Source organism: Neocloeon triangulifer, unplaced genomic scaffold (genome assembly GCF_031216515.1).
Source record: "Neocloeon triangulifer isolate White Clay Creek 2 clone unplaced genomic scaffold, ASM3121651v1 ptg000002l, whole genome shotgun sequence".
NCBI classification, from domain to species: domain Eukaryota; kingdom Metazoa; phylum Arthropoda; class Insecta; order Ephemeroptera; family Baetidae; genus Neocloeon; species Neocloeon triangulifer.
In genome coordinates, this window is record NW_026775545.1 from 2,467,465 (window position 1) to 2,492,876 (window position 25,412).

Here is a 25,412-nt window from a genome sequence, read left to right on the forward strand (position 1 = left end):
CACAACAAGGTAATTTATCCTTATCACTGAATAAAATACGAACAACTTCAAAGCAAAAGTAGTTATTTCTTTAATTCAAGACAACTTGTCAGAAATAAAACTTTGTTGTGGTTTTATCTAAAAACTTATTAAATAAAATTATTACTAATTTCTTCTACTGAACATGAAAATTTAAAATATATTTTATTTAATTATTTGTAAATTTGTGTATCTTATTGACAAAAAATCAAAACGTGTGATAAATGTAGCTAATCTTAAATATAGCAAAATAATTTATCAAATTTTGAATTAAAATTATAAAATTCCCATGGTTGACTGTTTTTTGTCATGATTGTGAGTGGCATCGCAGACGACTGATTGCGGTGGATCCCGATCACATATTTTGAGCCGCCCAGCGCAATAATCTGCGCTGCCTCGATACCATAAAAAGCAGAGTCGAATCCGCGCCAGAGCACCCGAGGACAAAGCAACGGGCGAAACTGCAATTGATCGTGGTCTGGTTTTATTGCAAATTCTTAATTCCAGGCTGCTTGCTAAAATAATATACATATATTAAAAAAGCAGCAGTTGCGAAAAGCGCGAGACAGCTCAAAATCTGCACGCAAGGCATTGTATATAAAATTTTATTCGTCCGATCTCTTTTTTGACAGAGGCAGAGGCTTGGCCGGCACAAAAAATTGCAAATGCCTAATTATAGGCCGTACATACAAGTCGGAGGGAAGAAGTAGTTTGCGCTTCGCACCGAGAGCAATGAGAGCAAAAAATTAGCACGCGGTCGACGTGGGAGACTGGCCGGCTCTGATTTTTTATTCGGCTCTCGTGATTTTCAAGTCAAAAGCTCAGCTTTGATCGCGCTTTACAATCCAATTATCCCTGAGGACATGCGCTGTGTTTAAGATACTCCTAAAGGAAGGGACCCTCAATAAATGTGGGTTATGCTAATAGCGTGATCACTCCGCGGCCCCTATGGCGTGCTTCGAATTAAAGCAGCGAATCCGACTCTTCACACAATGCCGTGCCTCATGTGCGAGTTTGTGGATGAAAAAGCAAAATCGCCAGATTGGATCGAGCGAGATCCAATCTCGGCAGCCTCCCTCTTTTGCACTACTTCTATTTTGTACTCTCAACTGCCCAAAAATGGAACGCAACAAAACACACACAAAAAAAATAAGATAATCAAGCAATTTGGAAATGATTTATTCCCCATGGATTGCAATGTATCAATCATATTTTGGAATGAGCCACTAAAAAATAATTTTAACAACAAAATCAAAACTTTTGGGCAGATGTTAAGAAATTTCCCAAATTTTAACGAAAAAATTGTTATTAAAAATGAAATTGTATAAATTTAATTTTCCGAGCTTTTTTGTTTCTGATGAAAAGATATTTAAGATTACGTATTAGATCTGATCAGCAAAAAGATTCAATTAAAAAAGAAAATAATAATATTACTGTTTCTTCTTTTTCTTTTATCTCACTTTTAAAAGAATATTTTAAGTAAGTTGATAATTTTTAGTCGTGATAACAAAATATTATATATTAACTTGAGATGACCTCTTGGGCTAGCCATGTTATGTATAACTAGCTAGGAAGGATATCTGTGGTGCATCTCCCTCATTAAATAAATAAAAGTCTACTGAATTATAATGTAAATTTATTTGTTGGTTGGACCACAAAATTTAATGGTACAGAATCTGCAGCCAAGGTTCAATGGATATAAATCTAGATTTTTCCACTTACTGAAAGATTTTTTTAAGTTTCAACCAAATTTTAAATTTTATCTAACACTGAAATATTTTCCATAAAAAATAGACCTGTTGTGAGCTCGGATCTAATTGTAAGAAGGTGAGAATGTAAATGGAGAAAAACTACAATGGTTGTTTTGGAGACGGTGAACTCGACAGGCAAACTTTTCGCCCGCAGAGAGAACCGGTCAATCACAAAACTAGAATGGCAAACACGAAACTAAACCAGAGGAGATAATATATCTGACTGCTGTGAGCTTTGTTTCAATAAAAAAGCAATAAGGTAATGACGATTAGCATCAGCCCTTTGGCGCACGAAAAATATTATAAAAAAGGTGGAATAACCTCTGCGCGCGAGTGCGGTCTGGGGCGGCCTATAAAACAAAACTGCTCGCGCCGCATCATCAGGGTCAATCACTCCGGCCGCCTCACCAAAAAAAAAACGCCGCACATATCCATCAAAAATCGGTGCCAAATCAGCGGTTTTGGCACCAATTCCGCGCACAATCGGTCGCTTTTTGGCACTTGCTGAAGCCTAAATACTTCGGGAGCTGCTTGAAATTCGTCAAATTTCTGCGCGAGGTGTGAAAATGCATGGGCGTGGAATGACTGCGCGACACTTCTTGTAATCGCACTGCTCATCTGCTCCACTTTGCAATTCCATTTCCTGATTGTTATGTAATTAATTAGTTTTATTTTAACATTCTAAGTGCTTTTAAGAAGTTACTCCTTGGTCTGTAAGCCAAAATAATATAATTTATGAGAAAATTTTTTTAATATGCTAAAAAATTTAAATCAATTTGTAAAATATTTACCTAATAATATTTTTTTTTTAAGATTAGGATTTATTTAAAAACTTTTGTTCAAGTTTATTGTTATTTTTATTTATTAACGCTACGAATCAGTATGATGCATACGGAGATCGTCAAGCAATACCACAGCATTACACAGTTATTAATTTGCAACTAAACGTAAATAAAATAATAATAATTGAAAATAATTATTATAATAATATAATCACAGTTTAAAATAATAGCAAATAATGACAATAATATCAATAAAATATATTTTTTCAGTTCAGCGTAGCTAATTATTTGATAAATAAAATTAAATATTTTCCTAAACATGCGTTTGACAAAATAATGTTCAATTTAATTTAATTTAAACCTAATCATATTGTACTAAACAGCTCTTGAAACAATCCTAAACTAAAATTTGCAAAGCTCAAAAAATACAAATTTGGTCAAGTTATAATTTTTGCTTTAATTTGTTCACGTTACGAAACAATAATTACTTTTTCTTCCGCATTTATTCTTTCTTTTTTCTTTACAGGCCACAAAAAAATTAAAACATCGCCGTAATTCAATTACGGCTCTGCTCACTGTCGCTCTCCGCACTTGCAATTTGAGGCGGGCAATCAAACAATTACGCTCCAACGCACGGAGTGCACGAAAAAACCGGCGGTGCACTTTAAAGAGGCGTGAAGAGAAGAAATTTAAATAATAATAATTATGATAATAATAAATAACAACAACGGGCTCGCTAATGAGCGGTGCACGCGCTAGCTGGAATCAGTAATTGGCAATATAAGTTTATAAATTTTATTTCGCATGGGAAAGAGATCGAGTGCAGCAGGTTGCATGTGCACCGGCGATTAGCCCGGTCTGTAATTATACGTCATGAGACGTGCTAGAGAGATGCATCTGGGCCCAGACGAGGGCACGATTGGTGTGTCTGTGCATCACATTATTACTTACTCGTTTCGCCATTTTTATATTTTATTCCTCTCTCCGCTTTGTATCGTCGCATGAGTCTTTTTTTTAATTTTATTTTTAGACCTCGATCGCCTCTTCTTGTTCTCTGCACGCTAATTTTTATATCAAGGCTGAAATTCATTTTATTGGCGACTCTCACGCGCTCTCTTGTCGAGAGATTCGCGTTTTTCGCACACATGATTCACAACAATCTTTTTGCATTTCGCTCGCAGTCAAATCGGCGTTTCTCTCGAACTTTCTGCGCGAGTCGGGCATATGAAGAAAAAAAACGAGCAGAAAAATAATCAAAAAAATTAAGCTGCAGACACTGCGAGACGAAAGAATAAAAATTTGAAATGCAAAACTCGACTTGCGACTTGATAAAATCGAATTGCGGAATTAATGTTCGCACGAGCACGACGTCATAAAAATTCGTGATGGTAATGATTGATTAAAAATAAACACGAATCACATGTGAGCAAGGCTGCGGGTCGTCTGCATTTCAATTTGCTCATCGCGCTGCTGACACGTTCACTTTTTGTCTCTTTGAAAATTTAATTTCACGAGTTGCCAATTTTAGTTTCAGATTTAATCGCATCACACAAGCAACGATTTCTTCAATACATACATAATAAGAATAACTGAAGAAAAATACTTCTACATTCGGCTGATGTTAAAAATAGTTCTACATTTGACTGATGTTGAAAAATAGTTCTACATTTGACTAATGTTGAAAAATAGTTCTACATTTGACTTATGTTGAAAAATAGTTCTACATTTGACTAATGTTGAAAAATAGTTCTACATTTGACTGATGTTGAAAAATAGTTCTACATTTGACTAATGTTGAAAAATAGTTCTACATTTGACTAATGTTGAAAAATAGTTCTACATTTGACTAATGTTGAAAAATAGTTCTACATTTGACTTATGTTGAAAAATAGTTCTACATTTGACTGATGTTGAAAAATAGTTCTACATTTGACTGATGTTGAAAAATAGTTCTACATTTGACTGATGTTGAAAAATAGTTCTACATTTGACTAATGTTGAAAAATAGTTCTACATTTGACTAATGTTGAAAAATAGTTCTACATTTGACTAATGTTGAAAAATAGTTCTACATTTGACTAATGTTGAAAAATAGTTCTACATTCGGCTGATGTTGAAAAATAGTTCTACATTTGACTTATGTTGAAAAATAGTTCTACATTTGACTGATGTTGAAAAATAGTTCTACATTTGGTTTATGTTGAAAAATAGTTCTACATTTGACTTATGTTGAAAAATAGTTCTACATTTGACTTATGTTGAAAAATAGTTCTACATTCGGCTAGTGTTGAAAAATAGTTCTACATTTGACTGATGTTGAAAAATAGTTCTACATTCGGCAGATGTTGAAAAATAGTTCTACATTTGACTAATGTTGAAAAATAGTTCTACATTTGACTTATGTTGAAAAATAGTTCTACATTTGACTAATGTTGAAAAATAGTTCTACATTTGACTGATGTTGAAAAATAGTTCTACATTTGACTGATGTTGAAAAATAGTTCTACATTCGGCTTGTGTTGAAAAATAGTTCTACATTTGACTTATGTTGAAAAATAGTTCTACATTTAACTTATGTTGAAAAATAGTTCTACATTTGACTGATGTTGAAAAATAGTTCTACATTCGGCTAGTGTTGAAAAATAGTTCTACATTTGACTGATGTTGAAAAATAGTTCTACATTCGGCAGATGTTGAAAAATAGTTCTACATTTGACTAATGTTGAAAAATAGTTCTACATTTGACTAATGTTGAAAAATAGTTCTACATTCGGCTGATGTTGAAAAATAGTTCTACATTTGACTTATGTTGAAAAATAGTTCTACATTTGACTGATGTTGAAAAATAGTTCTACATTTGGTTTATGTTGAAAAATAGTTCTACATTTGACTTATGTTGAAAAATAGTTCTACATTTGACTTATGTTGAAAAATAGTTCTACATTTGACTGATGTTGAAAAATAGTTCTACATTCGGCTTGTGTTGAAAAATAGTTCTACATTCGGCTAGTGTTGAAAAATAGTTCTACATTTGACTGATGTTGAAAAATAGTTCTACATTCGGCAGATGTTGAAAAATAGTTGTATATTTGGTTGGTGTAGAAACAGTATTCATTCGATAAAATTTATTTATACTCTAAATCAGTCAGTATAAATTCCAAAAGGGAGTAGATTTCAGGAGAAAAATTATTGATTAATGAGCGAGGAATCTCTACATATACAACTTATTCATAAAATTTTTTAATTAATGACCTAATTGCGATAAAAAAAAATAACCAATAGCTTTATTGAATCGAGCAACTTACTTGTTTACAATGTTTATTAAAATTATTTTTTGAATACAATTTTAGATCAAGGGCATATTATTGTGTGCTTATGAAGATCGTGCTAATTATAGCAAGTGCATAAGGTCGCGAGTGTGAAAATCATCTTTCATTCCGATGAATAATCAGGCCGGTCAAGAGTCACTTGAAAAGCAACGCAACGCCAAATCTGTCAATAGTGATTTGTTAACAAGCTACATCCTGACCGTAACAGTCGATTTCGTCACCTTGGCTTTTCCCATTCTTATGTCACGCAAACCTATCAAAATTTTGTAAGAAAAAAGAAATAATTTCACATTCAGTAATTCTTCTAATCTAATTAAAGAAAAGACACTGCAAAAAGGCAGTTATTAACAAATTAACCCTGTATTTTTAACCTGATTTTAAAACAATCATTTTTTTGTATGATCCAAGAATATTTACTTTTTGTTAGTAAAATTGGTTTTTTCATAATTTAAAACTGTCTGTAAGTTGTTTTAAAATGCAATTTATTTTAAACCGAATGATATTATTCAATTTATTCTATTAATCTAAAAATTGTATTTTTTTTTTTCAAATATTGTAAGCAATTATTTTTTTGCTTGATTGATTAGAAGAGCTATGTTTTTTTTATTATTTTTATTTAAACCAAAAATTGTTCAGCATTTTAAAATACCATGGTGTATGGGATACAAAAATTTCAAGACGAACTTAAATTTGCCTTTTAATTTTCGAGGTATCATTTAATTTTTTTTTTTTTGCATTCAAAAGGGTGAAACATTCCTATTGATTTTATAAATGGATTTTCTTACAAATATATTAATAATTTACACCTGTATGGTTATTTTGTTTAAAAAAAGCTCAACACAATGCGTAAAATTCAAAATATTTATTTTTAAACCTTTTTTGTGTGTGTGGTAGAATTTCACGATCGAGGGTTGATTTGGTCGATTTGGTGATTTTAATTTAATTTAAATTTTTGTTAAGTCGTGAATAAAAATAGAAGTTTCGAGTAGCTGGTGTAGTAATTGGCAGAGTGCGGAACATTGCAATGAGTGTGTCCGTGCATAAGAAGGCACAATGGAGTGACGCGCGGGGTCACGCTTGGCACTGGAAAAGCGCACCGAGAGCGGTCACTGCATGCGAGAGAGCGAGTTCAGCTTCCTGTTGTTCGCCGCAGCCGCTTGTTGCTTTTATTCCGACGGTCTGCACGCCGTGGCTCTCGGAATGACCGACGCGATACCAGGAACGCACGCCGCGATTCTCGCGATCACGAGGCGCCGAGCAGGCGAATTCGCCTCGCTCCATTATTTGTTATTTGCCTTCGCAGCGCATTTTTCACTGAATTGAAGAAGTTCAATTTTTCAAATTAAATAATATATCCGATATGATAAGGAAAATTGAAAGCGTTGCTTAATACGCCGGAAATTGATTGGCATAATGATATCTAATAATTATTCAGCAAATAATTCATTGTATTGAAAATGAAAAATATCCTCCTTTGATGAATTGAAATTCTTTTAAATAAGAAAGTTTAGTATTTTTTTTTTCAAATTATAAATTAATAATACCTGTAAAGGTTTTTGCATGTAATTAAATAATATACTAAAGGTTTTTGGTGTCAAAATTATTTAAAAAAAAAAACCATCCAATCACGTTGTAAATAAAAGTTCAAATAATATTAATTATAGCAATCATTTTTAAGAATATTATTTAAATAGTGTGATGTGTACAATACAATAACTAATTGAGTTTAAGAAACCTTATATATTTTTATTTTATTTTTTTAATGTAAAGCTGTTTTATTTATTATTTTATTACAAGTTCAGCCAATTTCCGAGGAAATTATCGGCTGGTGCTTATCAGACTAATTTTTCAAATTAGAAGCTTTTAGTACACAGATTTTTTTTACAGTGCTTTTTATCAACATATTTAATTTAGTTTTAACATTCATTTTTTTATCTGTGTTTCTCATCATTATGAATATAAAAATCATATATTTATTATTGTTTATTCCAGTTTATTCTTCACAAATAAAGTCGTACATGAAAAGCAAATAATGTGAAGAAACGGCAGCACCTGTGGCGAAGAAGTCGCTAAAACGCGAACACACGTGATTGGTTGAAAGATACTGAAATTATATCTTTTTTTAAAACTGATAATTTTGCCATTCTAGAAACAATTGAATTTTGATTTTCCTATAAAAGCTTTTGTAATTAATTGAATTTGTTGCCTTTTACCTTGACCGTTCTCGCCACAGGCTTGGTTTAATGCTTTGATCTTTTACGTGCCAATCGTTAGAAATTAAGAAAAAATTGGGAAAACATTACCCGGTCATGTTCATCTTCGTTGAACTAATGAAAATGAATAATAAAATTAAAAATTTATTATGTTCACAAATATTAAAATGTTGTTTATGTGTCTATCACATTATTTGCATTCGATACAATTCAAATATTTACAAAATAAATGTTAAAGTTGTTAGACAAAACGGCACCACTAGTAAAAATTTTGCTAAACTTTCAAGATGAAAACCATTTTTTGCCTCAGTGATTTGTTTTTGTTCCAATATGAGTTAGCAATAAATTAAAATAATTTTTTTTTTATGGAGGAAACTCTTTGAATTAATTTTAAGACTAAATTTCAAATGATATTGAAAACGGTCACGCTTGATTTAGTAAATTTTTCACTTTTGCTCTAAACGGGCAGAACGCGGCGCGTCCAGAAAGGAGCACGAATCACCAAAATTTGATTTAATAAATTTTTAAACCACAACTTTAAGGTTTCTTATGGTAATTGAAAAGGGCAAGGTTTTCAAAAATTTAACAAATTTATTTTCCTCAAAAAGGGCCGAATGCGTTTTGCGGCCAAGGCTGAAAGCTTAAATTGTGTGAAAGGAACTAATTTTATAGATGTCTCTATTTAGCTATTTCTGTTAAATTTTAAAATTTTTGCTCGCTCACTCTTCATTTAATACTTTTGAATTCATTATTGCTCCAATTTTTATTATTAAATAATAAAGACGAAAAAGGTCTTCGCGATTGTTCTTGTGGTGGCCTCTTGAGCCCATCGCTACACTTTTCCTTCAACAGGCACGATTGCCTTGCATAAAAGCTACCGCCATCTGCTGCGTAACCCTTTGATCACCAGCAGGTGGAAACAAAAGGTGGGAAAATGTGAACTCTGCTCATCATTATTACTTCGCGCGTTTGTTCAAGAGTACATTATTTAAAATTAGAAATTGTAAATGCTGGACAATTGCAATAAAAATTCATATTTTCAATAGTACATTATTTTCAATTATCGCTTTTTATTGTTTTTGATTTGGACAGCTCCATTCATTTTTATTTGCTAAATTCCTGGTAAATTCTAAATTAATTCATTTATATCTTTATATGAAATTTCTCCCCATACAACTTTTTACTCTATGACAAAATTAGTAGGGGCGATGGTGTAAATTTCATGAACTGGTCATAAAAATAAAAATGTTATAAAATGTTATAATAATGATACCAAAAATTCAAAGAAGACAAGAAACTTTAATTTTCAAGAATTAAACCTGGGTTGCTTAAGCTTTTCGAGAGAATTCAAAGCTCTTGAGATCTAAACCTCCGCGAATTCAGTAAAAATCACTTAAATCTTAAAGAACATAAAACTGAAAATATTAGACTGAACAATGCAAGCAAACTCTAACTAAAATGTTTATTTTGAAAGCTTAAAAATGGTTTACTCATAGATGATAATAGAAAATTATTTTTCGTCATAATAATAATTCCTATAATTATAAAAATATTACATTTTTTCTATTCATTTTTTTCCTTCATTTGTAATTTTCGGCATTGCCTATGAAGACCAATAATTTGTTTCATTATATTTTATAATTTTATCTTGAAGCAGATCATTTCTACCGAGTGAATTGCAGCGCAGATGGTCGATTTGTTTTTGTTTTCTCGTCTCTGGCTATTGAATCAATCCAATCGAACACTGGCGGCTGCGACTGCCTACATTAAAGGGGCAGTGCGGAGATGATGAGTTTGGGAGCGAACGCCTCAGGCTCGTACCTGTAATTATCCTATTTCGTGATAAGGCCGCATTCCTGCTCCAATGTCAGAGGGCATCTCACTCACACCTGTTCTCCTCTCCTGCGCCGCTCTCTGCGCCTCTTCCATTTTTTATTTTTAATTCTGCGCCTGCCTGACTTCGGAGCACCATCCAATGATTATTGCACCGCCATTAAATATAGACACTCATTTATTCCCTGCAAAATTACTTTTCTCTAAAGTAAAACAGCCAATGATTGATGGATTTTTGAGAGGCAAATATAAATTTTTGCAATGTATCAAATAATTTGCAATAATTTTTTTTCTTTGATAATTTGATTTTCGTTTAATGATATATTGCACTTTTTTTTTAAATAAAGCTACATTAAATGGTTGAGCTCCGAAATGTTAATTAATTATGAAAGTAAACAACATATTATTTAAACAAACTATTTTTTTTACGTTTAATATAGAAAACTATCATTTAATGGTAATTAATTTAATTGGAGAAGATTAGTGTTCAGCCTCGTTGGTTCATTAATAAAATGACTGTTTTAAATATAAGCTTAATATTTACCCAACGAATTTTTTTATAACAATATTACATTAACGTGCACGGAAAAATGGCAAGGAAATTTTTTATAAGGAGCAGGTGGTGTGATGAAGGTCATCTCAGTGTTTATAGGTGCGGAAAATTAGTAAGAAAACCTCATTCATTTAAAGTGGATGGTCGCGTGAATCAATTTTTCTACATATGAAGCACTAATGGCGTCTGCGTGGAGGCACTTTTTTGGTCGTCTCAACGCCTGAAGCCAAATTCTCTAGTCTCAGAGTGTTTACAAATAAATAATAATATTAAATAAGTATAAATAAGCTTTGCCTTGCTATGAATTTGCTCATTTTATGAGCAGCAAAAAAATATAAATGAAAATTGAGACAGTGAAATATTCACTGAACAACCAAAGGCAACAAATATAGAGATGCATTATTTAAAATGAAGATAATAATAATTAAGAAGAGGGGTTTTTAATTTTGTTTTTATATTCCGAATTTCAATGCATCAGAAAATGTATTACAAAATTACTTCTCTTGTATAATATTTAAATTTGTTCACCAAAACAAATCAGCTCCAAGGCATTATATAAAAAAATATTATAAATTTCTTTAACTTTTTGATCATTTGTTCACATTTGAATTTTTTTTTTTTTATTATTTTTATGACAAGAGGAGAATAAACAACAGCAATAATAAAATAATGGAAAATAAGGTTTCCGTCTACAATTTTTTTATGTAAGATTGATTCTTACGAATTGACAAGCAATAAAGCAATAATTTAGCTCATTATTTGTCATTACCGCACCTTCCAGCAATTGCATCCGTTTTATTTAAATGTGAAAATCAAATTAGTTTTCATTCCAAAATCAAGTAAAAGAAACTGGAATATTAAAAAATAATAATAATAATTAATAATAAATCAGGCGCCGGTTCATATTATGTGCATGCAGGTGTAGCGCGAGTGTTGTTTTTACTCATCAGGTTGGCAGGCGTGCTGCCTACCTGCGGCACAGGTTCAGGTAAAAAGCAGATCGGCTATCCGCGGAGCCGCCGCGGAGCTGAGAAGAGCAGTCGGGCGGGCGCGAGCCGCGAGCAAACGAGGAGGGAGATCGCGACGACGGTTGCCCTGCGAGTGCTGTTGCAGTTGTGAAGGGTGCGGATGCGCGACGAGGGGCGATGAGCGGGCGACGGCCCTTCGAGGAGCCCTCCTAGCACCGCCATGTCGCAGAGAGACCTGTCCGAGGTGAGTCCAGGTGTCTGTTGTTTGGACGGTCGGTCCACCTGTGGAATGCAAGCAGCCTCCCTCCCGCCCCCCTCTAATCCTTGAGAGGAAAAAAAACACCGCGGCTTCTTTCGCTTTCCATCGCCGCGGCGGCTCTCGGCCTTTTTTTAAATTACATCCGGTAATCTTTAATGATTTTGCTTCGATTTCGGGCCCTGCCGACCGCGCCAGGTAGATTCGTCGTTATAAATTGCCGGCGAGAAAGATGAAACGGGCCGAGAAAAAGGAGGTGTTTTGTCGTTGGTGCCTTCGCCGTGTTTTCCGAACGCCTCTTTCATCTCGTGATTGCGTAAATCGCAATTGCGTAGCTTTTTCTCGAGAGAATCTTTGTGGAAATTTTATACAAAAATAAAATATAATTTTTTAAACGCTCAATGGGTTTAGAGTTTGTCTGAAAAATGTTGAAATTTGTAATGATTATGAAGCTCAAATTTATGCTTTGATAATGGAAAACTTAGGTCTAACAAAATGATTTTTCGGATTTTTCCTAAACTTGTAAAAATCATTTTAAATTTATTGATAAGATTTTTTACTAATTCAACTATATAATTAATATAATTTAACTAAATTCAGATGGATAGCGTATTTATTGAACACAAAAGATACTTCAAACAAATGTTTTTGAAATTTTGCTCTGTGCATCAATAAAATGATTTTCAAATGGAAGAATAAGTTAATATTAAATTAAGTTAACGTAATTATATTTAAATCAATAAATTTACTGCAAATTTAATGTTATTTATATTTCAATTTTTTAGAATTGGAAAATATGAAAAATAACCGCGAGCAGACTTTTTACTTTTATCATCCATCTTTCAAACGATTTTCATCCTTTGGAGGTATTTAATTTATTATCCCAAGCCGCTCTCGCACCAGACTCTTGCAGACCCGCAATCATGAGTTGCTGGTGCGCCGGTTAATTATCATGTTTTGCTTTGTGCACGATTTGGCCATAAACGAAAATCCATTTAGTCTCTCACACAAGCAGGCTGACCTGTTGCGAATTCTACCGGCATTTTGACCGGCCGCCGATAATTACACTCTTTTAAGTTCCCCGAAATTTCGTAACGAGCGCGAATAATGCAACGAAGAGGATATTATATTGTTAAAACGCGTTTGTGACCTTTTGATCCACACCAAAATACCTGATTTTTGTGGGAAACCTAAATTCTGAAGGTTGAAATTTAATTTAATTAAATATTATTCAGCAAATTCATTAAATTTCTTGGCGCTAATGTGTAAAATAGAACTTGAGGATGTCTAAATTAATTATTTGTTTGGAAATTAAATTAATTTTTGGTAATCAATCGAATGAAGAAGGGAATTTGTATTGATAAATTAAAAAAAAAAATACAAAATTAGACAAACCAGCATCATTTTTAATCAGTGTCAGTTCAGACAGAAATAACTACTTTTTAATTGAGCTTCGCTGTCAGACTGCATCATGCGAATCCGTGTGCTGCAGACCGGAAAATTTCATGTTGCCATTACTTGGTACAAGTCACTTTAATGCCGGCCATTCGTCATACACAAAAACGAGCACCAATCTAACGCGGTCTAAAAAAAAGAAGAGATCCTGCGCACGATTTCCTTTGCAAACAATGACGCATAAACACAAAGGGTGTGCTTTTGTGTTTTTTGTTTATTTATTTCCTCCATTGTTTATTCTTTTAAATTTGATTTTGCAAAGATTGGATTCGTCTATTCATTTAGTTTTTTCATCTCGTTATAACTGATTTCTTTGCGTAGCTGATGATTTGCATGCGTTTCGAAAACTAAAATGAATTCCAATGTCGGTGGCGAGTTATTTTTTTTTTATAAAAGTTCCCACCGTGGCTGCGAGAAACAATGCAACTTTAGCGCACCTGAAATTCTCTCTCCGTCAGCACAATCATCTTTATTATATTTTCTGTTCTTTTTCACATAAACACAAGGCCAGCTCCCCATTATTATTATTACCTGCTGGCTCATGAGTGAAAATAAGCAGCAGTATATGCGGTGATTATCCACATCTTTCTCTCTCTCGCACTACAAAAGTCAATGCCCATAATTGTTTGCTCGGAAAAAGAAAAGCAAATAATTTTTATTGCTCGCCTCTTTTTCCCGCAATCTTCTCTCTCGTTAAGGAAAGATTTGTAGGAGTTTTTGTTTCTTATATTCCGCAGAGATGAGTCTGTGAACTCTCAAGATATGGAGGTTGATTAACCGCAGATTTATGGGAGATTTTCCGCGTCGGGCGGTCAAATTATTAGATTGCTTAATTGGGGCATTTTAATTGGTCGGTAGGCTGATTGTGAACTTTCCCATGCTTATATGAAGTATTAAATTTAAATTATATTATTGCTCTAAACCACAATTAATTTAATTTTTATGATCTGATAAAAGTCTGGAAAAGAATTTTCTCACAGGCAATTTTAAAGATTAAAAATCTAAATATGGTCAATTATTGTAGAAAATAATTTAATAACATTGGAATTTATGTTCTTTTCTGGGACGCGAATATTCTCTAAAACATAAAAAAAAAACTGAATAATTTTATTGTTTAAACCCCTCCTGAAATTTTTTTATTTCTTAAAACTGGAAAATGTTTATTAATAATAACAAAAAATCTTAATTTGGTTCAAAATAATTTTATTTAATTTATTCTTTTATAACTTTTGAGCATCGCATCCTCAATTGAGGACTTCAGATGAAAATTATAAGGAGCAGAAAAGCTTTCCAATCAAGTTGCAGCCGCACGTTGCCAATGTTTAATATTAATTGCTTGCTTCGCTTTCTTCTTCATCTCCCTGCCACTTCGGCGGCTACCAACGTATCGGGCATAAATTATTGATGGAATTCGCATGTGTGCCGTTTGCAGAATGAGTTGGAGGCGCCGTCGGAGCTGCCGGCCGCCAACCGGCTGCTGTTCTTGGAGAAGGTGCGCCAGTCGAACGCCGCTTGCCAGGCCGGCGACTTCGGCACCGCAGTCTCCCTCTACACCGAGGCTCTGCTCATTTCCCCGGGACACCCTGTCCTCTTGTCCAACAGATCCGCGGCCAGGATCAAACTGGGTGACTTTCAGGTAAAAATTTATTGAAGGACGTTTTTATTTGGATTGATAAAATCTCAATTTGTCAAATTCCATTTTTATTCTTGTTGTTATAATAATCTTTAATTAATTATTAATTTTTCCTCAAAGAAATATTTTTTTTTTTAGCGCTGTTGTCATTTTTTTTTTTTTTCTAGTAAATATATTTTAATTAAAACTATTATTTTTTCCAATGTTTTTTTAGTCTGCCCTTCAAGATGCGTTGGCTGCCAGGGAAACAGAGCCGCGTTGGCCCAAGGCCTACTACCGACAAGGGGTGGCCCTGCAATGCCTCGGCAGACACGGCGACGCACTGGCCGCCTTCAGCTCAGGCTTGGCCCAAGATCCGAAATCGACGCAGCTCATCAGCGCTTTGGTCGAGGCCGCCATGAAGTCCCCATTGCGTTGTAAAATCTCAACCAAATTTTTACCAATTGAAATTTATTATTTATCCCTTAAAAACAGCCACCCTTGATCCGACTTTCCGCCAACTGAAAGCAATGAAGTTGGACTCGTCTCCTTTCGTCATCATTTCTGTGGTTGGCCAGGAACTTTTGGCCGTCGGACTCTACGCACCGGCAGTGGTCGTGCTCGAGGCGGCCCTCAGAATCGGCACCTGCAGTCTCAAACTTCGGGGCTCGGTTTTCTCAGCTTTGTCCTCAGCGTACTGGGCGTTGAACTCTCTCGACAAAGTAAAGCACTTAAAATTTATAAATAATTACGAATTTTAATTTTTATAATTTTTCTTTCAGGCAATTAGTTACATGCAACAAGACCTCGCTGTGGCCAAGAGCCTCGGAGACATTGCTGGCGAGTGCAGAGCCCACGGAAATCTTGGCTCGGCCTACTTCAGCAAGGGCAGCTTCAAAGAGGCGCTGACCTCGCACAGATACCAGTTGGTGCTTGCCATGAAGTGCAGGGACACACAGGCCGCCGCGGCCGCTCTCACTAGTCTGGGCCATGTGTACACGGCCATTGGCGACTACCCAAACGCGTTGGCCTCTCACAAACAGTGCGTGCAACTGGTCAAGCAGATGGGCGACACTCTGCAAGAAGCGCGAGAGATTGGAAACGTTGGAGCCGTTTATTTGGCCATGGGAGACTTTGACAGTGCTGTGAGTTTTAACTTTTAATTTCTAAAAAGAAATCATAAAAAAATTCAAATTGAATTTTTACGTCTTAGAAGAATCTTGTGTTATTTTTGTTTTTGCTTATTTGCCCACTTTTTTTACATCTATATTAATAATTATTACTTGTTAAATTTTATTTTCACAATTGAACTTTAAAAATTCATAAAAATAAAGTAAAAAAGTGCGTTTTTGTGCCTTATGTAAGAAATTATTATTATTATTTGCGATTATTTTGGAATCTGCCTTTTCAGGTTGACTGCCACACGCAGCATTTAAGGTTGGCCAAACAGCTTGGAAACAGAGTGGAAGAGGCCAGGGCGTACAGCAACTTGGGCTCGAGTCACCACTTTCGACGCAACTTCGAACGAGCTCTCGCCTTCCACGAACACGTCCTCCGCATTGCTCTGAAGCTGAAAGACCGTTCGGTGGAAGCCAGGGCGTATGCAGGACTGGGCCACGCAGCCAGGTGCATGGGCGATTACACGCAGGCCAGGAGGTGGCACGAGAGGCAACTCGACTCTGCCTTGGCCACCAGAGACAGGGTCGCCGAAGGGAGAGCCTGTTCCAATTTGGGCATTGTTTATCAACTGCTAGGAGACCACGATGCTGCCCTCAAACTGCATCAGGTACTTTTCAAATTTGAATTTAATATTTTTTATAAACATTATTATTTTCTCAAATTAGGCGCATTTGGCCATTGCAAGAGCCCTTGGAGACAGAGCGGGGATGGGTCGAGCGTATGGAAACATGGGCAATGCCCACAGTGCAATGGGCTACTACGAACAAGCAATAAAATTGCACAAACAGGAGTTGACCATCAGCAAAGAGGTCAACGACAGGTCTTCGGAAGCGTCGACGCATGGCAACCTGGCTGTGGCTTACCAAGTATGAAAGCTTTGTTGATAAATAAAAATAATTTTTGTTAATTTTTCACTCGAATTTTAAGGCTTTGGGCATGCATGAAAAAGCTTTAATGCACTACAGAGCGCACCTGAACATTGCCAGAGAACTGAAGGACGCCGCTGGTGAGGCATGTGCGCTGCTCAATCTGGGAAACTGCCACAGCTCTAGAGCAGAATTCTCTCTCGCAGTGCCTTTTTATGAAAACTATTTAATGCTTAGTCAGGTAATTTGTTTTTAGACAAATCTTCTTTGACTTTATTATAATTTAAAATATTTTTAGGAAATGCATGATGTTGAAGGCGAAGGCAAAGCTTGCCACCTCCTAGGCTATGCTCATTACTGCCTAGGAAACTACAAGGAGGCGGTGAGGTACTACGACCAAGACTTGGCCCTAGCCAAAGATTTGCAGGACAGAAATTCGATGGCCAGGGCTTACTGCAATCTTGGTTTGGCCCATTTGGCTCTCGGTGCCCACGCCACAGCTCTGGAGTGCCAAAAGTACTTCCTTGCCATCTCTCACATGACCAAAAACGCACCTGGGAAATTTCGCGCTCTCGGGAATATGGGAGATGTTCTTGGAAGGTCGGGAAACATGGAGGAGGCGGTCAGAATGTACGCCCGGCAACTTGCTCTTGCCAGAAATATTGGCGATCGATCTTTGGAAGCCGCCGCGTATGGTGCTTTGGGCAGAGCAAACAGAACGTTGGGCTTTTTCGACAAAGCACTCGGTTTCCACACTCAGGTAGAAAATTTTCTAATATTTTTTAATTTTTGTATAATTTATGAAATTTTGAAATAGGAATTAACGCTCAGACAGGAAATGAGTGACGTCCGCGGTGAGTGCAGAGCTCACGGCCAGCTCGGAGCTGTGCATATGTCCCTTGGAAATTACACACATGCAACAAAGTGTTATTCCGAACAACTCGAGAGAGCCAGAGAGGTTGGAGAAGCGTCTTTGGAAGCTCAAGCCTATGGAAATTTGGGCATTGCAAGACTGAACATGGGGCATTATGAAGACGCCATCGGCTATTTGGAGCAGCAGCTGGCCACTTTAGAGCCCCTTTGTACGCCAACTTCTCTTCTTGATAAGGTAAGTAATTTTTTTTAAATATAAAAAGACCTTAGACCCCTTATTTAATTTTTATGAAATAGGGCCGAGCACTAGGAAATCTCGGAGACTGTTACGAAGCTCTCGGAGATTGGGAGGAGGCGATTCGATGCCATGAACAACACTTGACTCTGGCCAACCAACTGCACAGCCCCAGAGATCAGGAGCGAGCTTATCGAGGCTTAGGAAATGCACACAGAAGCTTAGGAAACCTGCAGCAATCCTTGGTCTGCTTTGAAAAGCGCCTCGTCGTTGCTCACGAGCTTGGAAATCCAGACGCAAAAATGGCTGCTTATGGAGATCTAGGGCAAGTGCATGCTGCCATCGGACAGTTTGAGCCTGCTGTGAGTTGTCTGCAGCATCAACTATCGATAGCTAGGTAAATTTAAAAAGCCTCCAAAAATTGTCCTTTCATTTTTCTTTAAAAAAAAAGGGAGCTTGGCGACAAAGCTGCTGAAGGCGAAGCTGCCAGTGGACTTGGAACTGTCCTTCAAAAAACAGGAGACCTTGAAGGCGCCTTGAGACATCACACTCTGCACCTGGCCCTTGCAGAGGAACTTGAATTAAGCTCGGCGCAGGCCAAGGCGCACGGAAATCTGGGTATCACACAAGAGGCCCTGGGAAACATGATGGAGGCGCAGCAGTGTTACGAAAAGCAACTAGAACTATCAGTGCACACCAATGACCAAATTCAACAGACCGCCTCTTACAGTTCACTTGGTAATTTGCTTTTAAATCTCTAAATTATCTTGCATCACTATAAAGTTTTGCCATCTCAGGTCGAGTGCAGCACGCCCTTGGAGATTCCGGAGCAGCTGCCAATACGTTAGCCAGAGCTCTATCCCTGGCTCAACTTCTGGGCCGCAGGGAGGAGGAAGCCAAAGCTCGTCACAGGCTAGGCCTTGCACTATGGGCCCAGGGTGACATTTCTGCAGCTGCGTCACAATTGGAGCGTTCGTCGGCAATGCTCGAGACTCTTCGCAAAGAGGCCAAAGACCCCGACGGACGACTAGCCTTGTTTGATTTGCAGACAGCGTGTTATCAAGCCTTGCTGAAAGTGTTGGTTTCTCTTGGCCGCTCTTCAGAAGCCCTTTTGGCTGCTGAAAGGGCCAGATCAAGAGCCCTGAATGATCTTATTGAGCAGAGAAGAGGAATGACTGTTGGGTAAATAAAATTTTATATACTTTATGAAGCAATGTGAATTGTTAAAAAAAATTATTTATTCATAGACAAAGAAGTTCAGCGTCTTCCGAGGTGACCCCAGCATCACTCCATTCCCTACTTTCGATTGTTGACCACCAAAAAGCCGCTGTCCTTTACTACAGCATTTCTGCTGGATGTCTCCTGAGCTGGTGTCTTGTACCTGGCAAAGGAGTTGTAAGGTTCAGCGAGCAGAACTTGGACAAAGATGACGAGGGTTCAATTTTAGAGAGCTACATTCAAGCTGTGAGAGAAACTTTAGGAGTTGAACTGGCAACAACTAGCATGTCCAAAGGGTACAAAAGCTTGTTTTTTTTTTATACAGTTGCACAATACCTCAAATTTCAGGCTGAAGGGCATGATGGCCTTGTCGTTGAATGACGGAGGCTCCCAGACTGGCAGTTCTGAAACTGAAATGACTGAGTTGTGGAGTCAGCACCTGGAGCAGCTGGGTGAAAGGCTCAACCACGACGGAGATCGCACTGGCTTTTTGAGGATGGTTAACAGAAATCATGCGTTTAACTGCTCCAACTACAGTTTAAGCAGCTTATTCAGGTAATCTATTTTAAAAATATTGCTGTTCACAATGTAAATTTTTTTCTTGCAGCGTGGCTAGTGGGCCTTCAACGTCAACCCCAAGCCGAGCAGGCTCGCAGAGGTCGAGGCGCGCACCATGGCAGGGACCGGCCTGTATTTCTGCTCTTTACCACATGCTGATCGCACCTTTTGATGAAATTCTTATTCAAAGTAAGAATTTATAATGAAACCATTTGTATAAAAAGTAAATAAATCTAATTTTAGATGGAAGCCGAGATCTAATTTTGGTGCTTGACGGCGATTTAATATTGGTTCCATTCCCTGTCCTGCGTTCATCCGGCACATCTGATTACCTTTGTGAGAGATACAGCATGCTGGTGGTTCCTTCATTGAACTCTCTGTCTGGAATGACCTCAAATGCTCAGCAGCAAGCTCGACTTCAGAGAAGAGCCAACAAAGTCAGCAGACTTTATTTTTTTTTAAATTTTTGTTAAAAATTTGAATTATTTTACCAGACTTTGACTGAACTTGGCGCTCTTGTGGTCGGAAACCCAAAACTCCCTGCCAGTATCACAGAGCAATGGGGCTGGAATAATTTGCCTCTTGCCGAACAAGAAGCGCTCATGGTCAGTGAGCTGTTGCAAACGTCGTCTGCTCCTGCTCTTTCCCCATCAGGACCTACCCTTCTTGTCGGAAGAAATGCTTCAAAGCAAGCAGTGCTCTCAAGACTGACCACAGCAGACTGCATTCACTTTTCAACCCATGTGTCTTGGCAACTTTCTGCAATTGTTTTGGCACCTCCATCTCCAACAACAGTAAAAATAATTTACTCTGCATTTGAAATATATTTTTTATTTCCAAATCTTCAATATTGATTCAGGTGGAAATGTCATTGAACTCGCAAAAAAGAATTGCTTCTCCCGAAGAAATGGATCCCGAAGAAGAAGGTTCAGAGGTAAAATTTTCATAAAAAATTAATCATTGCGCCTGATTTAAAACTTTTACAGCCAAGCTCGGAGCCTGCGTCCTTGTCAGAGTTCCTTCTTACTGCTGCTGACCTGGTTTCTCTGCGCCTTAGAGCAAGACTAGTTGTCTTGAGTTCATGCCACACCAGAGAGCAACAAACCTGGGCTTCAGCAGATGGAGTTGTCGGACTCACCAGAGCCCTGCTTGCCTCTGGAGTCCAATGTGTTTTGCTTGCTCTGTGGCCCGTGCCAGACACGGCTGCAAAAATTCTTTTGAGAGCATTTTACTCAGCTCTCCTTCAGGTATACAAATCATTCTTATTAAAATGAAATTTTTTATTTATGAATTTTGGTACAGGGCGCAAGAGTGAGTCGAGCCCTTGCAGAGGCGATGACGACCGTTCAGCATACAAAGCACTTTGCTCACCCAGCGAACTGGGCTGGATTTGTACTCGTTGGAGCTGATGTGCGCATCTGCTGCAAAGGAGCCTTAGTTGGTCAAGCGCTAGGACAAGTTTTGGCTCGTCCTGATGAATGCCGAGATGCGTTGAGGGTTTCACTTCACCTGATTGAAAAGTCTCTGCAAAGGATTCAGAGAGGACAGAAAAACGCCATGTACACTACTCAAAAATCAATCGAAAACAAGGTACACCAGCTAAAATGAAAATTACAAATTTAGGGAAAAACTAAATTCACATCTAATTCAGGTTGGGGATATTCCTGGATGGAGAGAACTTTTGGTGGCTGTTGGCTTTAGATTTGAACCCGCTGCCCATGGAATTCCGGCTTCCGTTTTCTTCCCTCAAAATGATCCTGGGGAGCGTCTGTCGAAAGTCAGTTCATCTCTACAGGCTCTATTAGGCAAGCAAATTTAGAAAAAAGTTGAACTTTCATAAATTGTGTTTCCCTGCACAGGATTGTCAGCAACAAGTCTGCACGCCTTATCTCGTCTGCTGAGTAACAGTGAAGCAGCTCGAGAGTTGAGTGCGGTACTTCGAAGAATCCAAACTTCTGCCAATCCTGCATCTGAACTTGAGGGATCTTCCTCAAGCTCGTCGGCTTCTCAAACTGGCTCAGTTAGCGGATTCTCGACTTCCAGCACAGTTGAAGCAGCACTTACTGTAAAACTATGGCGAGAGCCTGGTGTCCACGAACTTCTAGCTTCATTAGGTAATTAACGAGAGATAAATTTTGAAATTAAAAAATTCATAAATTATTGTTAGGACTTGATTTGATGGAAGTTGGCCAGAATGAGGTGACTCTCAGAACTGGAAAGCAGGCGTCACGAAGAAATATTCAGTTTGCACTTACAGCCGTCAACACACTATTTGGTAAGTTATTATAAATGAGCACTAGAAAAACTTTAATTAAAAACCCATTTTTTTTTTTTTAGAATCTGACGAATCTCCAAGAAGTGCCAGCCCAGACTGGTCATCTGTTAGTGACGAAGAGGGAGAAATTGAAGAGTCAGACAACTTGGAGCTGAGCCATCCACTTGTTCCTGCGCCAGGCCCATTGGTTCCCCAAAGCTCAACCCCTCTTGCTCCTCCACTTCTTTTGGGCAGAAGAGGGGCATTCACTAGTTACGTTAGAAGGCGAGGAGAACCTGACGGGCGGTAATTTTTTTAGGAAATTATGTGATCAAGTTTTATTAATTGAAATTTTAAATCAGGACGGCTGTTGAAACCGGAGTGACACATTCAAGGGCCAGTGGAGGCAGAGAAAGCGACGCTGCTTTCACTCCTAGTCCGGTAGAGCCGCCAGCTCTGGCCCTCTCCTTACTGCATCAGACCAAAATCAAAAACCTGTACACCCCAACCTCAAGTACCTCAACCACAGGTTAGCATATTTAATCTCTTTATATTTTAAAATTTCTAATTTTTATTTACAGGACGCAGAAGGCCAGATTCGTCGAGCAGTGCCAGCAGCTCGGCCACAACTGCAACTACTACAGACTGGGAGGGAGCTGCAACTTTGACAATGGTGAGGCGCCACGCGCCTTTGCCAAAGGCCTCTGCTCCTCCACTTCCTCCTACTAATGCCCCTGCCTTACCACCTCCGAGACACGGCTCGCACAGTTCGGATTCATCGGACATTACGGCGCCGCCACCTCAGAGAACCACCAGACTCTCCATTGCTCCCGAGACTCACTGCATTCAGGTTAGTTTTGATTTTCATATTCATTTTAAATTGAATCTTATTTGAAATTTTGTTATCCATAGGACCATATAATTGCCACCCAGCTGAGGCGCTTGCAGCACCAACTTGCCCCCATCTCTGACGTTTACCATGAGAGGAGACTCGGCCTTGGTTTGGCACCTACATTGAGTTCCTTGCTGATGGAGCAGGCTGCGGAGCAACAAACTCCCTCAGGTTGATTTCAATTTTTTGAATCAATGCCTGTTTCATAGATTTAATTTGCCACAGTGGTTGAGAGCTCAAGTTCCACATCAGGCCGAGACCAGGGTGACGGAGGCCTGTGCTCATTGCTTGAAGAACTGGCTGCCGAGAACACGGATTCGTCCAGTACAAGTGGAACCAGCAGTAAATTGCTTCTGAGCTCGAGAGCATTGCTCTTGCAAAGCAAAGGTACGATTGGCGCTTTTTAATTATAATATATTTTAAAATATAATTTTCAAACAGGTGACCTTGTTTAACCTGAACTTCGATGACACCGAAAGTTGAAACTCCTGAGAAGCCCAACAATACAAGGTAAATTAATTGCCACCCCGAACATGTGATATATAAAGTCATCAAGAGCTCATTTGATTTTTGCTGACAACGCCATCACGCTACATCTCAACGCGTTTTAAGGACAATATATTTTATTTTGCATGAATATATATAAAAATAAAGTGAAAGAAAGAAAAAATATAAAGCCTAAACAATGAACGTACAAAGAAAATTGACATGTTTTTATTTCAGCCAATTTTTAAAACAAATTAAATCTAGTTTTAATTAGTCGACAGTCAGTTGTCTGAAAGATCCCTCCAATCCAAAAAGCTCTTGGTGCGTTTTCGGCTTGCCAGGTCTCTTGCTCTCGTCCACTCCGCCTGTTTCCTCCATGAACCACGGGTCATAAGTCCGCAAACGTTTAAGCCAAGCCTCTGTAATTTAACTTGATCTATTAAACGGCCGCTGGAAAATTTTATATTTACCATTTAATTCCTTAGTAGAGCCGGCTGTTCCCCCATACTCGGACGGCAGCAATCTTTGAGGCACATTTTTATATAAGGACTCCATATTTTCCCCATGAGCGTGCATCTGGAAAAATAATTAAATTCAATTTTAACATTGAAAAACACTTAATATTAAATCAGATACCCTTTTCTTGAGCTTCTCTTTTGCAAAAGTTTTGAATAAGCCAAAGATGGTTTCAAACATGGGCGGCGTGTGAACGTAGTTCAACCCTTTCTCGCGAAGAGGAAATCCTTCCTATTATTTTTTTCTAGTAAAATTTTAATTAATAATTTATATTATGTTCCACCTGCGAGCAAGTCATGACTTTTTTAATTAGCGCGGGGGTCATTTGAACGCCATGATTGAGAGTGACATTTTCCAAATCGATGATGCTCACAATGCCACAGATCAACATTTGGTCATCCTCTCTGATCATATAGTCCATGGCCATCATCACAACCTTAAAAAATAATGCTTCAATCCAATTTTAAATCAAATTATCAATTAAACCTTAAACACAAGTTCCATCGGATGTCTGTCAGGGTCGTTTCTTGCTGGGCGCACGAGCATGACACGACAGCCTTCGTCGTCAGGTTCGGGCAGAGGAAAAAACGAACTAAAATAAAACTCAATTTAAATATTGTAACTAAAAAATAATACTAATTACCCATTCTCCAATATCTCCTTGATGGCCTGCTCCTTCAGATTTCGCACGCCAAAAAATTCTGGAACAATGGTCCGCATGGTGTAGTACATATCGATTTTCTCCTTGGTCCGCTCCAAGCTGAATTTGCACCCACGCAAAAAGGACACCAAAGTCTGGTCGTCCGGCGCGGCCAAAATGTGTGGCTGTTTTTTGAGCCAGTCTCGAATTGCTTGGACGTCCGCGGACCTTCTTTTCGGGTCTTCGTTCAGCTCTTTTTTTGCCACTTCCAAGAGCTTCGGGCTCAATTCGCGAATTTTCAACTCTTTCGCCATGGCCAACCAAAAAAGAAACAAACCGAGATCAAGAGTCTCTGTGGATAAAAATTTACTTTGAATATTGCGTTAACTCTTTTATTTAGACGCACATGTGCATGATTTTTTATCTTTTCGTTATCTAATCGTCGGCACAATTTTCGCCTTCAGTTCGAATCGACTTGGACGATCTACAAATATCTCTTTTTTATCAGAAAAGTGTGATTTATTGCCCTCTGATCCCACTGCACTGCTATCACGTGTGTTGCTATTCAACATTGAGAAAGTTAATATTTGTACGTTTAATACATGTAATAATATATTGATTATATTTTTCACCGTTTCGTCCTTTTCAGTGGCACGATCGCTCATTGCAGGTTTCTGCAAGCGTTATTTTAGTATAGAATGAGCATACGTGTGGGCTAGAGAAATCGTACAAAATCGCCACGAATAAATAGCAAATTCCTCCATATAAAACTATTGTAAGGCAGAAAATAATCAAGGCCAAACACACTTTTCTCTCTTTACAGTATTTCTAAAGCCAACGCGTGTGGTTTTATCTTGAAGTACTCAGCAATTTTTTTATAATTCAATTATTTGCATTATGATAAAAAAAAAGCTAAACGAAGATT

At 37.6% G+C, this 25,412-nt stretch overlaps 2 protein-coding genes across 3 annotated transcripts; one reads left to right on the forward strand and one right to left on the reverse strand.

Moving 5' to 3' along the window:
* Positions 1–11,500: 11,500 nt before the first annotated feature.
* On the forward strand, positions 11,501–23,542 carry LOC132205481 (tetratricopeptide repeat protein 28). 2 transcript variants are annotated; one of them, XM_059634548.1, is made up of 30 exons: positions 11,501–11,691; positions 14,591–14,794; positions 15,006–15,207; positions 15,266–15,492; positions 15,553–15,915; positions 16,182–16,556; positions 16,615–16,815; positions 16,877–17,056; positions 17,114–17,575; positions 17,633–17,923; positions 17,986–18,320; positions 18,375–18,661; positions 18,721–19,105; positions 19,171–19,437; positions 19,490–19,696; positions 19,749–19,888; positions 19,943–20,136; positions 20,194–20,493; positions 20,553–20,633; positions 20,686–20,946; positions 21,002–21,289; positions 21,351–21,504; positions 21,559–21,813; positions 21,867–21,974; positions 22,037–22,259; positions 22,316–22,482; positions 22,535–22,803; positions 22,866–23,016; positions 23,071–23,232; positions 23,287–23,542. In XM_059634548.1, the coding sequence occupies exons 1-30, from the start codon at positions 11,668–11,670 to the stop codon at positions 23,298–23,300; spliced, it is 6,777 nt and encodes a 2,258-aa protein (XP_059490531.1). In that variant the 5' UTR covers positions 11,501–11,667; the 3' UTR covers positions 23,301–23,542. The 2 variants fall into 2 exon arrangements, with proteins under 2 accessions (XP_059490531.1, XP_059490532.1); XM_059634549.1 differs by having other exon boundaries at positions 20,559–20,633.
* LOC132205483 (alpha-tocopherol transfer protein-like) lies at positions 23,532–24,911 on the reverse strand. Its single transcript, XM_059634552.1, has 6 exons — positions 24,491–24,911; positions 24,334–24,439; positions 24,131–24,283; positions 23,968–24,078; positions 23,802–23,907; positions 23,532–23,750 (listed from the first exon to the last, which is right to left on the reverse strand). Exons 1-6 carry the CDS (start codon positions 24,799–24,801, stop codon positions 23,602–23,604), a joined length of 936 nt encoding a protein of 311 aa, XP_059490535.1. The 5' UTR covers positions 24,802–24,911; the 3' UTR covers positions 23,532–23,601.
* Between the last annotated feature and the right edge of the window lie 501 nt (positions 24,912–25,412).